General features: G+C 38.2%; 2 protein-coding genes across 4 annotated transcripts in view; both read left to right on the top strand.

Annotated features, from left to right (window-relative positions):
- Positions 1-3,666, top strand: part of LOC135089206 (E3 ubiquitin-protein ligase HECTD1-like) — a 109,133-nt gene extending 105,467 nt beyond the window's left edge. Inside the window, 3 exon segments of the mRNA XM_063984599.1 lie at positions 112-695; positions 1,290-1,980; positions 2,492-3,666. Of these exon segments, the coding sequence (XP_063840669.1) occupies positions 112-695; positions 1,290-1,980; positions 2,492-2,629 (1,413 nt within the window). The 3' untranslated portion in view covers positions 2,630-3,666.
- Positions 3,667-6,052: 2,386 nt separating this feature from the next.
- LOC135089246 (RNA polymerase II transcriptional coactivator-like) lies at positions 6,053-12,019 on the top strand. Of its 3 annotated transcripts, XM_063984814.1 has the most exons (5): positions 6,105-6,211; positions 9,100-9,162; positions 9,290-9,398; positions 10,278-10,470; positions 11,753-12,019. In XM_063984814.1, exons 3-5 carry the CDS (start codon positions 9,318-9,320, stop codon positions 11,833-11,835), a joined length of 357 nt encoding a protein of 118 aa, XP_063840884.1. In that variant the 5' UTR covers positions 6,105-6,211; positions 9,100-9,162; positions 9,290-9,317; the 3' UTR covers positions 11,836-12,019. The 3 variants fall into 3 exon arrangements, with proteins under 3 accessions (XP_063840796.1, XP_063840884.1, XP_063840967.1); XM_063984726.1 differs by lacking the exon at positions 9,100-9,162 and having other exon boundaries at positions 6,053-6,211; XM_063984897.1 differs by lacking the exons at positions 6,105-6,211; positions 9,100-9,162 and adding an exon at positions 6,523-6,600.
- The last annotated feature ends 873 nt before the right edge of the window (positions 12,020-12,892 follow it).

Raw genomic sequence — 12,892 nt, forward strand, 5'->3', positions numbered from 1 at the left:
GGACAAGATGCTTTCCATGTTTTATGTAATAATGAAGCTGCCTGTCTGCCTTATAAGAATATTTTTGACTTATGAAATGCTAGACCACTACAAGTGATGCTTCTTTTCTAGGTGATGAGGGTGCATGCCAGTCGCAAGTCCATACTTGAAGTAGAGTTCCGGGAAGAGGAAGGGACTGGCCTGGGTCCTACCTTGGAGTTTTATGCTCTTGTAGCTGGGGAGCTGCAGAGGGCAGACTTAGCCATGTGGATCTGTGATGACCAGACAGCTGACCCCATAACACCCCCAGCTCTAGATGGAGGGAGTGGCACTGTAGATCTCCAAAAGAGACCACCAGGATATTACATTCTTCGACAGGGAGGCCTCTTCCCTTCCCCTCTTCCACAGGATAGCACTATTTGTGATAAAGTTGTTGAGTTGTTCCACTTCCTAGGGGTCTTTTTAGCTAAAACTTTACAGGATAACAGGCTTGTAGACCTGCCACTGTCTCGACCTTTCCTCAAGCTCATGTGTCATGGTGAGTTTGCAAATGTGAAGGACCGAGGCTTAGCAGGCAGCTCAGTCAAGCCTAGAGGAGGGTTCTCATCATTACCAATGGAGGAAGATCTCATGACCTCCTCCATAATTAGTGAAGAGAGTGAGAAGGAACTGGAGTTGGATCCTCCCAAGTATCGCATCACAGACACCCAACCCTGGTAAGTAAGGTTAAACAGAGATGGCCCAGATAAAATCTCTCACTGAAATTATAAAGAAACAGGAGGAAGGAATTCCCATTTTTCCTTGCATTGCATCTTTTATTCACCTTGTATGATGTTCAGGCAGGTGTCAGTGTTCCTTTTCTTCAGCCTGGCCACAGAGTGTCTGACCCTATTGTCATCCTGCCACTGGAGGAAATGAATTTAAATATTAATATGAATAATATTTCAAATTACAGAGAAGATAATTTAAATTTTATAATAATGTCCATGAACATCATTGATATTGTATGGTTAGGATAGCAGCAGCTAATGAAGTGTTATTAAAATTATTGTCTTCTCAGGAAATGGAAAAAGTGTGGAAGTTATTTAATAGTAGTATATGTATAAATGTTCACTGTATGCCATTGTTGTCACTCATACTTCCAGATTTTTCAGTTTTTGTTCTTCATTGTTGCTAGCTGAAACATAGTAGGAGTATTCTTAGCAATCTGATGATTAACTTGTGGATATAATGGCAACTGGATATAATGGCAAAAAGTGTTAATTCCTTAAAATCTTCTAGTGAACCTAAAGAAAATCTTTCATTAACAGGTTCAGTGGATTGCTGACATTGGAAGATCTCTGTGAAATTGACTCTGTTAGAGGAGGATTCCTACAACAGCTCAAAGCTCTTGTAGCCTTAAAGCAACAGATTCTCAATGACACCATTCTCTCAGAAGATGACCGTCGCCTTCAGCTCCTTAACCTGACCCTTCCATCAGTCCCAGGTGGCCAGGGGGCTGAGCTACCAGCAATCAGACTGGAGGATTTGTGTCTGACTATGCAATATGCTGCTCCTTCCAAGCATGCTGGTTACAGTGCAGTGGAGTTGCGATCAGGAGGAGCAGACCAAGAAGTCACTCTAGCTAATGTGGAGGACTACATAGATCTCACCCTGAACTGGGCCTTAGAAGCTGGCATAAGACGACAGATGGAGGCTTTCCGTGCAGGTTTCTCTCAGGTGTTCCCCTTGAAAAAACTGGGTGCCTTTAGCCCAGATGAACTGAGACTTATGCTTTGTGGTGATCAGGCTCCTGTATGGAGTCGTGAGGACATCCTGGCATATACAGAACCCAAGCTGGGATACACCAGAGACTCACCAGGGTTCTTGAGACTTGTCAATATTTTGGTTGGCCTTACAGCTGAGGAACGCAAGGCTTTTCTGCAGTTCACCACAGGCTGCTCTTCCTTACCCCCAGGTGGCCTTGCTAACCTCCATCCCCGTCTCACTGTGGTGCGCAAGGTAAGCTCTGTCTTTGTGTCTCACTTAGAAAGAGGTACATATTGATCAAACATGTTACAAAAAGATGTTTAATCGACTTTAATTAATTTGACTATGTATTCATTGCAAGTAGTGTTATTTCTGATCCAAAGGCACCATCCCATGCTATTTTATTTATGATATACCTTATTATTTTTTTATTGTCTATTTAGAATTGTTTTGCTTTTGCATCTTGAAAAGCGTCATCATTGTGTTGATTAGTCTTAGTCATGGATTGCTAGTTCTCCAAGCATCCCAAGCACAAAAATTAAATACATCTCCCTGCAATTATCAAGCCATTGAATTTTATGCACCTCAGTTACATACACTTAGTGATAACAACCATAAGTGTTTGTGGAAGGAAGTTACAGTTGTAAGATCTAGAAAGGATAACTGTAGCACAGTATTGGTGATGACTATGTACATCCTTGCAGCAACTTAGAATTCTACTTATGAACATGCACACTCATGTCATTCTTTTTGTTGCTTTCAGGTGGATGCTGGAGATGGCTCATACCCATCAGTCAACACTTGTGTCCATTATCTTAAATTGCCAGATTACTCCTCAGAGAAAATAATGAAGGAGAGGCTTCTTGCAGCAACACGGGAGAAGGGCTTCCATCTTAATTAGTGAGTGTAACAGTGTGTATGATAGGATCAGATGAACAAAACAGTCACTGAAAATGTAAAAATGTGATTCTTAAATCTTATTCATATACATTTTATCAAAAAAAGTATATATATAAATATATATATTATATTCTCTATCATAGACAACAGGATTTAAGTTTTAATTATTGGAGGATTGTAATCAGAATGCAAGTAAGATACTGTGGAGACAAGTATTTGGGAAGAGTATGTTACACTATGTGTAATGATCACATTATTATTCTCTTAACTTGAAGGAAAACAGATCCTTCAAAAAGGTCCAAGTGCAAATTATATTCCTGGTATAAGATTTGAGGAGTCCATTATATCAAAATATAATTTGAAAACAGTACAGAATACAGTGTTGTCTTAAGAGAATTTTAAGTATAATTCAGGAAGTGTCCTTTATCTATAGCTTTGCATTTTTAAAGCCTATTAGTGAGGATGGGAAAAAATTGTGTTTACTTTTCTAACTGATCGATTCAGAGAACTCTATCTTCTAAATTGTAGTACTATATATATTGCTAAGTTTCTGTATATATATATATATATATATATATATATATATATATATATATATATATATATATATATATATATATATATATATATATATATATATATATATATATATATATATATATATGGAACATTCAGTCAGTAACTTAAATAAAACCGGATATTTTTGGGCCAAGAAACTGTTGGTACCTATATGAATTATATGACTATCAGAAAGCTAATTTTTTCCTGAGGAGCTGGTGTATGAAGTGTGTAAAAAAAAAAATCATATTTCCCTATTATTTTCCCCCACTTTTGTTTTGTCTTGACATGTAGTCATCATGTGTAGGCTCACCATGGCCAGTTGTTTTATGTTGTCACTATTAGCTTATGTCTTTCTGTGATACTGGTGTGAAGGCATTGCGTAGACAGCAACATGTACATACTGTAATAAATAAAACACAAGCATGCCACTGTTAGTCATGTTGATGTAACCAATAAACATTCAGGATTTGAAGAGAAGTTTTACCTGGTTATTGGCAGTAGATTGTCAGCTGTTACCATTTCCTTCTGGTGTTTGATGTGGTGCTGTGTAGATACAATTTCTTAGCTGAAAGGACTGGCTAATAGTTCAACATGAAACAAATAAAACCAAACAACTTGGAAAGCAGGTTGTGCCATAACAGAACATAGTTTATTAAAAGCAGAGGGAATGCCAAAGTTCAACAGACAGGTGCCCAAAGCTAAAGCAGAATTAATAGAGAGGCAAGGGTAGCCAAGAACTGAAGGTTTATAAAAAGGAACTAGAATTAAATTATCTGGGAAGGTTTCAGATCCAAAATGTCACTGATGAAGCTAAGCAGCAATATGAAATTAAGAAAGGGGTAATATACAACAAAGTGATAGATTTCATACTCTCCAAATTTTTCTTATGCCTCATCCAAAGAAAATTTACAATAAATCGACCACTGTCAATCATCTAATATCTTGACTGGTATATGACAAGGCTGAGTGTGGAAAGTGAGTGACTAATGTAGTGGAAAAGAAGGAAGCACCTTTACCACCGCTACCAGGTGGTAAACCTTGCTTGCTTGTGAAATGAGTAAGGTTCTTCTTCTCTGAAGTACTCCTGTCTTTTCTGCTGCTCTTCACACACACACACACACACAAACACACACACTTCCTGCCTTTCTCATTCCACTTTTGTCCAATCCTGCTTCCCCAAACTAATTTAGGATCCTCCTGTTCAAACTTCCTCTCATCTTCCTCCCGGTCACTTGTACTATATCTTTTTTTTTTTTTTTTTTTTTCATCCTTTCCTTACCATGTCCACCGTCTCGATACCCTTTGATAAGATGCTGACTTCACCTCTGACAAAAAACATTACTGCTGGCGGTGCCCGGCGTGTAAACTATAGTGTAATCACGGAACCTAAAACAAAGTCTGCCTCGAGTCAGGAAGACAGGTTGTTTTACTTTTCAGCGTCATAGGCAATCTCTCGCTTTTCCCTTTAATGTCATTCAGTTGGTATGACACCAACAGAGAAACCAGATCAAATTCAAGATTCCTTGGACTCCACCATGGACAGCACACACTTCTTAGGATGGGATTATTCCATTGGTAATGCAAGCAGAGGCGTTCATACCGTTTTTTTTTTTTTTTTCTAAGCATTTGACACCAGTAGATCTCAATAGCACCACCACTTTGGCTTTAAGATACCTGGTAAGTTATTTTGCCAAAATACTGTATACAGTTGAAGCACACTGTTAAGCTTTGCGTCCAATGACCCACTTTGTGGTCCACGCTGTTGAAAGTGTTCATAATAACTTTCACGGATAAAGGGAAGGTAAAATTATTGACAAAATAAATAATTATAAACAAGTGGAGATGTGTAGAGGGAGACAGTTGGCTGGAAATAAAAGGTGTCGCTAAAGGGAGCGTTTCAAAGTATGGGTTCCTCGACCATGTGCGAGGTCAGGATCGAGTGACCTCAGTATTGTTATATAATCATTTGGTCTTAATAGATAAACCACAATCCCTCCTTCATTTCCATTCCTATCTACAATCTATATTTTGTCAGCTACTGCCATATAAAGTTTCGCTTCATTTCACTCTGGAAGTAAATAAAGAATGCTGATGGAATCATGTTTATAAGTTATCAGCAACCTTATGATCTTGAAATAATCCCTCAGTCATCCTCAATATGAAGATTTTCAAGTATCTATCACCTCGCAGTCTTTCCAGTATAACTGCATGATTCTTTCTTTCTTTTTTTTTTTTCTAAGTCTATAGAGGGTGATTTCATTTTCTTGTAGTAGCAGCAGCAACATCAACAGCAGCAGCAGCAGCAGTAGTAGTAGTAGTAGTACAAAATTCTCTCTCTCTCTCTCTCTCTCTCTCTCTCTCTCTCTCTCTCTCTCTCTCTCTCTCATATTATATATAATAGTCATCCTTCCCTCAGGGCTCTAGTCAAATTAAGTAATAATCTTTATATTACATAACGAAATTGTCTCTGAGAAAATATATTACCTACGGTGGGCATATGATTAATAGTATATGATACTTTTTATACATTTGCCCAGCATAGGCTGCGTAATGTCTATTCAGCGATTTTTTTTCTCTAGGATACAAAAGACTTAATATTGTAACGAACAATATTATATAAATCATGGTGTTTTCTTACACACGAATATAATCATCTAGTAATCCTGCATTTTATATAGTATTATTTTAATTGACAAGATAAACGATCGAAGAAAATGTCACAATGGGCTAAATATTTAGCAAATATCGGTATTGATTACAGTGAGGTACTGTATCTATCAAAGCACCAATACAAGTCAGATAATTCAAAATAAGTATTATTAAGCTTTTTATTTGAGAGTTTTGAGTATGGAAAAAGAATATATGTAACTACGCGTGAAAGCCAATAATTTACATTGAGCCAGCGGGCCTGCAACCTTCCTGTCCAGCTCGGCGTGGTGAGCAGCGAGCAGCCGAGCACTATCATTTCATCCCCCATTGTTATCGCTGCGAGGCTTGGCGGCTGCTGTTGCTACATTGTACGGTGAGTAATGCATGGCCTGAGTACTTGTGTGGCCCGGAAAATGCCGTGACATGTAAGGAGCAGGGGGAAGGAGCGGCGGGCGGCTTGGCAAGCTAGGTGATTTGGCGGTAATTTCAAGGTGCAGTGTTAAGGGGAAGGTGAAGGGCGCGGCGCAGGTGTGGACTGGGCCAGATGAGCTGGCTTTAGTCCAATACGTGTTAATACACACTCTGGGTTTTATTGTGTGACGCTAGAAATTAAGTTCATTAATATAAAACGAGGTAAAAGTGCAAGTGGCAATTCAAACATGGCCGCTTCGATGTGTTTACAGTGAGTGGCGAGTGGGTCCAGCCAACTATATTGTGACTGGACTGTGACACTACCACCTGCCGTCACCCTCACTGACTGTGGTGAGGAATGAAACTCGTAAATAGGGCATCGGCTCCCACAAAACTAAGGGAATGACGCTTCAAGACTTAGCTGTATGTTTGGAAATCCTCATCGGAAATAAAATTTACGTGTAGTAATAGTTAAGGATGTTTTGAAATAAATCAACCAAGCTTTGCTGAAGCAGCAGGACCTTGCTAGAACGATTTTCGAGGTATTGTGGGTCCAAACCATATCTATTTGTCTGTATTTACTATATGAATTGATGTAAAATATTCAGAGCTCATCAGCTTCCATGGTGATGCCCCCGGCCAGGGATGTACTACGTGATTTCATTAAAGTGACCACATAATAAATATTAATTCCCTAAAGGATCGCTGGTCTATTTTTCACGTGATGGCATCTAAGCTAAGGCTCCTTTTGACTCCCCTTGACATTCCCCTGAGTACGCTGCAGCAGTCTTTGAAGATTGCATGGAAATATATTACAATAATAGCCCTTTCCAATGGCAAGAAGCAAATAAATAAGGTTGTTGGAGGTCTGTGTATCCCAAATTGTAATGTATTGCACAACACCTTGGCTGAAGGTGTTATTATATTGCCTTGTCATGGCCTGCCTTGGAGCATTATGGAAACACTGAGGTATTGATCTGAAGGTTGAATAAAATGGTCACGAGATACTTTTGTCAGGGGATTAAATCTGTCATGACACTGATGGAAACGTGAGTGACGACCTTACTGATCAGGCCAAGGTGATCACCAAGGCCCAAGTGGAATTTGGTCAGCCTTGACTGTTCTGTCACTACACTGTCAGCTACATTATGAATGTGAAAGCTCTAGGTGGTTGAGGGAGCAAAGACTGCTTTAGTATTAGGTTAGTTTGATAATACCTGCGAGGGGTCAAGAGGTGTGTCATAAGTGTTTTTGGTTGGTCTAAGGGTATTTCTTGATAAGAAGTCCATCCCCCCATTCCCCCCAACCCCTCAAACAAGCTTAGGGGGGAATTGGGAGTAAGGGGGGAGAAAAAAAAGTGAAATATTGGTGTTAAAAATCTAAGGAAATGTACCTTGATATTTTAGATTTCCTTAACGTAACCTAGCTGAGGGAACTGCACCCCACCATGGACTTCCCCCTAGGATGTTAAACTAATCCAGCATAATCTAACCTAATAAGGGAGCTCAAAAATTATACCGTTATGCCTTATCAGTGTGATTTTGAGATTTTCAGGGCATTGGTGGTGGGTACAGTTTGGAGGCTTCCTTAATAAACACATGGAACCTCTTCTTTATGTCTGCACATCACACATCTTAAATATTACTATTGTTAAATATCCCACATGTTGAATTTTTTTCTGCTGAACACTGGCACTTTTTGCTTCACCTCCCTCCACTGGGGAACCATATTAACAAGTGACAGTGAGCTTCTATCAGAATGCCTGATGTGTCTCTAAAACAAATAAAAAGTGTAACTGAACCTACTGTGGAAAGTTGTAATTGGTGGTCTCACAAGTGGCAGCATGTGATTGGAGGGATCAGCTGTATAGATACCATGAAATCCTAACATGCTACTACCTACAAATCCCAGTTATAAAAAAAAAGGAAATAATTTCAATGTATACTCTTGATTGGTGCTGAGCTTGCTGGACTTAGAAAATGTTGAATTCTTTTACATTTACAGCAAGGTCAGTGAACCTTCTACATGACGTGGGCTTTGTGCTTGTATGTAACATGGACATGATATCTAGATTAACCAGCTTAAGTTAGGTAATAATCCTCCGAAGGGACGAAAGGGGATAGAGCCTCTCATAAGTGTCAGGTTAGATTGATCGTCCTCCAGGGGGACTGAAGGAGTAGAAGCCCCTATTGGGAAGTAAGCTTTGGTAGGAAGTATGAATAAATTACATGTTGTAAAGCTTGTCATTGTGGGTCTTTGAACTTAAGATGTATCATGGGGGAAAATCAAGGTGATGCCTGCACAAAACTTGTCATTATACCAAGAAATTTGGAGTTCTAATTCAGTAGCATTATCAAGATTAGCTTTCAGAGACTCCAGAGAAAAGAAAATTTATAGGAAATATATTCTATACTGAGTGTCTAGGTTTGCATTATCATACTCGTACACCAACTTCATTTATTTTAGAAGACCCAATCAATAAGTTAGACAAGATGCAGGTAAACCTTATATAGAAGTCCTTGATGCTGTATCTCTTTGTACAGTAACAGTTGCTTTCCACTCACTCCTCTCCTGCTCAAACACTCTTCGTGGCTTCACAGATGTCTCTCTTTGCACTGTTCTTCCATGCCATTCATGGTCTTTACTTCAGCTCTCTTAAACAGTTACCATTTCTTACTTCGTTTCATAATTACTTCTAGCTTCATTTTTTGCTTCCAATTTCTCTTTTATGAGCTTTCAAGACAAATCAAGATTTCTTACACAAAACTTGATGTGGTGTCTCATTGTCCTCATAGTTATTGAACTTTGCCTCCTAAAGATAGTGATTAGACATACCCTCTTTCCTCTCAGTATTCAAGTTCAGTAGTCTTCATATTGCTGTTCAAGACACGACCACAAATATCCTTAAACAAGGTATTTTTGCATCATATTCCTGTGAACTTTACATTTTTAAGGACCAATGTCTTTGACAAATAATTTTAATGATGTGTGTACAAGGATTTAGAATACCACATCACAATAATAAATGTGTAATTTACAGAGTAACCTAAAGCAAAGCTCCAAGCAAGATGGGGAAACATAAGAAGCAAGAGAAAAGGCCCAAGAGTGACTCTGAATCTGATTCTGACTCAGACTCTGGACCTGATGACGTAAGTATTGGTGATGGGACGTCTGTCTTGTATGCTGGCATGGATATGCTCATTTATGATTCCATGTCATGTTTTCTTTGGGTTCATCATACATTCCAAAGATCTACAGCAATGAATGTGTATCTCACTCCAGTATTTCTTTCCTTGCCTCCACATCTGGACAGGGATAAGACTCATTTGCTTTTTCTATTGTTTGTTGATCCATTCCTCACTGCTGCTGACAACTAGTCTTAGGTTTATGTGTACTTTTTTTTTCATCCTTCAAAAAACTGTAATCTTACCTTTATGGCTGTTGCAGTTTACCTTTGTTTCTCATATTTAATGCTGTTCTAAATTTATATATATTAAATTTTGCAGTTCTTTATTATTTTATGTTATGAATAGTGTCTTCCTCTGCTAAGATTGTTTTTAATTTGTATCTGATAACATGTTCATTTTCACTTCAGCCTGACTCTCTCTCTCTCTCTCTCTCTCTCTCTCTCTCTCTCTCTCTCTCTCTCTCTCTCTCTCTCTCTCTCTCTCTCTCTCTCTCTCTCTCTCTCTCTCTCTCTCTCTCTCTCTCTCTCTCTCTCTCTCTCTCTCTCTCTCTCTCTCTCTCTCTCTCTCTCTCTCTCTCTCTCTCTCTCTTTTCCCCCTTCCCCCCTCCATGATTTGAAGTTTTATCTTTTTCACTGTCCACATATTCAGAAATTTTCATAACTTTACTTATTTGTGAATTCATATATTTGTACCTGTCATCTTGAAATGTTTAATCTTTGATTACAAAATTTGATTTTCCTGCATCATATGTGCTGATAAAAGTAAAACCAAGACATGTTCAACTACTAAACTTCTATTTGAAATAAGGAGGCAAGAAGTCATTTTATCTTTGCTCCCCAGAGGAATCAACCAGCACCAAAGAAGTCAAAGGGTGAAGGCTCTGCTTCAAAGAGGCTTAAGACTGACAAAGGAGAGACTTTCTTTGAGCTGGAGCGAAACCGTCGTGTCACCATCAGAGAGTTCAAAAACAAGCTGTTCATTGACATCCGTGAATTCTATGAGAAGGATGGGGAATATCTGCCAGGGAAGAAAGGTGAGATTTCTTATTCATGCTGGCTAGCTCATTTATTCCATGTGGAAATTTCTATCAGTTGCAGCAGAAGTGAACTGCACCTTGAACTGCACCATTGATAGAATGCAGGGATTCATTCATTATTCTCATCCAGGAGTGTGGCATGTTGCTAGGTGCTGAAAACCATGGAAATAGAAGTTTCATTGAAGCACAGGTATGCAGGATGCATATTTAATATTAGTAAAACAAGAGTAAGTATGTGATAAAACAAAATTGTACACCTAACAATTTATTTTCCCATTTGTATTCAATTTCATTAATTTATTTATTTGCTCACTTATTATTTCTTATCTGTCAACTTCCTTGATTCAAGTTTCCATTTGTCAGACATGTTTCCCTTTGAAGGTTGTGGTGTGTGTGTGTGTGTGTGTGTGTGTGTGTGTGTGTGTGTGTGTGTGTGTGTGTGTGTGTGTGTGTGTGTGTGTGTGTGTGTGTGTGTGTGTGTGTGTGTGTGTATGTTTCATGTTTCTGTTTTTTCTTGGAAATGGCTGTCAGATTCTCTCTCTCTCTCTCTCTCTCTCTCTCTCTCTCTCTCTCTCTCTCTCTCTCTCTCTCTCTCTCTCTCTCTCTCTCTCTCTCTCTCTCTCTCTCTCTCTCTCTCTCTCTCTCTCTCTCTCTCTCTCTCTCTCTCTCTCTCTCTCTCTCTCTCTCTCTCTCTCTCTCTCTCTCTCTCTCTCTCTCTCTCTCTCTCTCTCATAAACTTTAGGATATTTTATTGTCTGGAATCATAAGGATAAGGATATGACACTACATTTTTATACATGTCATCAATCATAATTTTAATTTCCTGCATCTCTGCCTGTAGCTCTGCATAGTTATCCACAGTTGGCACGGGCTAAGCTGATGCAGTAGCCCAGTCCCTGCCTCCTTGCTCCTTTGAGTGGGGCAGGTGATTGATGCTCTCATAATGTTCATCTGTAAATAAGTCCAGTTGAGGGGAGTGCTAACGGCTGCCTGGGTGGTGAGATTGTCTTGTGTGGGATTCCAGGAGCTATGTATGTGCTCATGCTACTTGACATGTATTCCTAGTATGTGTGGGCATCCCTCTGATTTAGTGTGGAGAATGGACATGACACCCTTCTCATTGTGGGCCTGGACTTAATGTGGGGGAATGAACCTGGTTGTTAGCTGTAGAATAAGTTGCTGGTGTTATAACTGCTGGGTTTGGTTTTTGAAACTCTTGAATTGTCTTGATTACCAGTTTCTGTCATAATAACCACAACATAATTTTTTTTTCTGTCAGGTATCTCATTGAGCGCAATCCAGTGGAACAAACTGAAATCCATGATCCCTGACATTGATGAGGTGGTTCAAGAGATGTCTTAAGCAGCCCCTGACTGCTGTACACCAAATTTATGACTAAAGATTTATTGCATTATGTGAAATGTTAGTACATAGTGTATTGCTACACATTTAGTCAGGAAAGTATATTATGAGTCATTTGTTTCTTTTTTTTTAATGTAATATCAGGATGTATGTCATAATTTGGATCAATAAATTTCTTTTCTAATATCTGTATAAGAACTTCCACCATTATGATTATATATAATGATGGTTTGTTATGGTTGGTAAGTTACTGTAGCATATCATAAAAACCAGAAACATTTTCTTACATGGTGATCTCCCAAAAGTTAGTATTGGTGTGAGTGTCATGAGTAACAGAGTACCATACAAGAAATACTGAAATTTTACTTTATGGGAGGAGAGATGCTGGACTCCATATATATATATATATATATATATATATATATATATATATATATATATATATATATATATATATATATATATATATATATATATATATATATATATATATATATATATATATATATATATATATATATATATATATATATAATTTAATTTTGCCATCTAGTTTTTACTTACCACAAGTATTTCTCAAGTAATTTATTTCAACTGTGAATTGCCTTTTTTTTTCTATTTATTTTTTTATTCCACATCCTAGTCTTGCATGCACATGTGGATGGTGCTGCAGCTGGTTCATTGTGGAGACTTTTCATTAATTTTATTGTTTTATTTTGTTTTTTATTTTATTTATTTATTTTTTATTTATTTTATTATTTTTTTGTGATTTTATAGTCCTTTCATTATCCAACCTACTATATAGGTGATTTATGCATCTTTCCAATCTCCCCTCCTGTGTCATATATTTTTGAGCACTCCATTATTCTGCAACATACTTAATCCCACTACATCACATTCACTATAAGATACAATCAAGACCCACAACCTTCCTGTAGATAGCATTAGGAAGGTGGTGCCTTGGTCAGCACGCTCAGCCCACAACCAGGTCTGGAGGTCATGTTTCATCCCATAGTACTCTTTTGCTCTGAAGAAAATAGGTACTTGATGTCAGGTG

The sequence above is a fragment of the Scylla paramamosain genome, chromosome 1, assembly GCF_035594125.1.
Source record: "Scylla paramamosain isolate STU-SP2022 chromosome 1, ASM3559412v1, whole genome shotgun sequence".
NCBI lineage: Eukaryota > Metazoa > Arthropoda > Malacostraca > Decapoda > Portunidae > Scylla > Scylla paramamosain.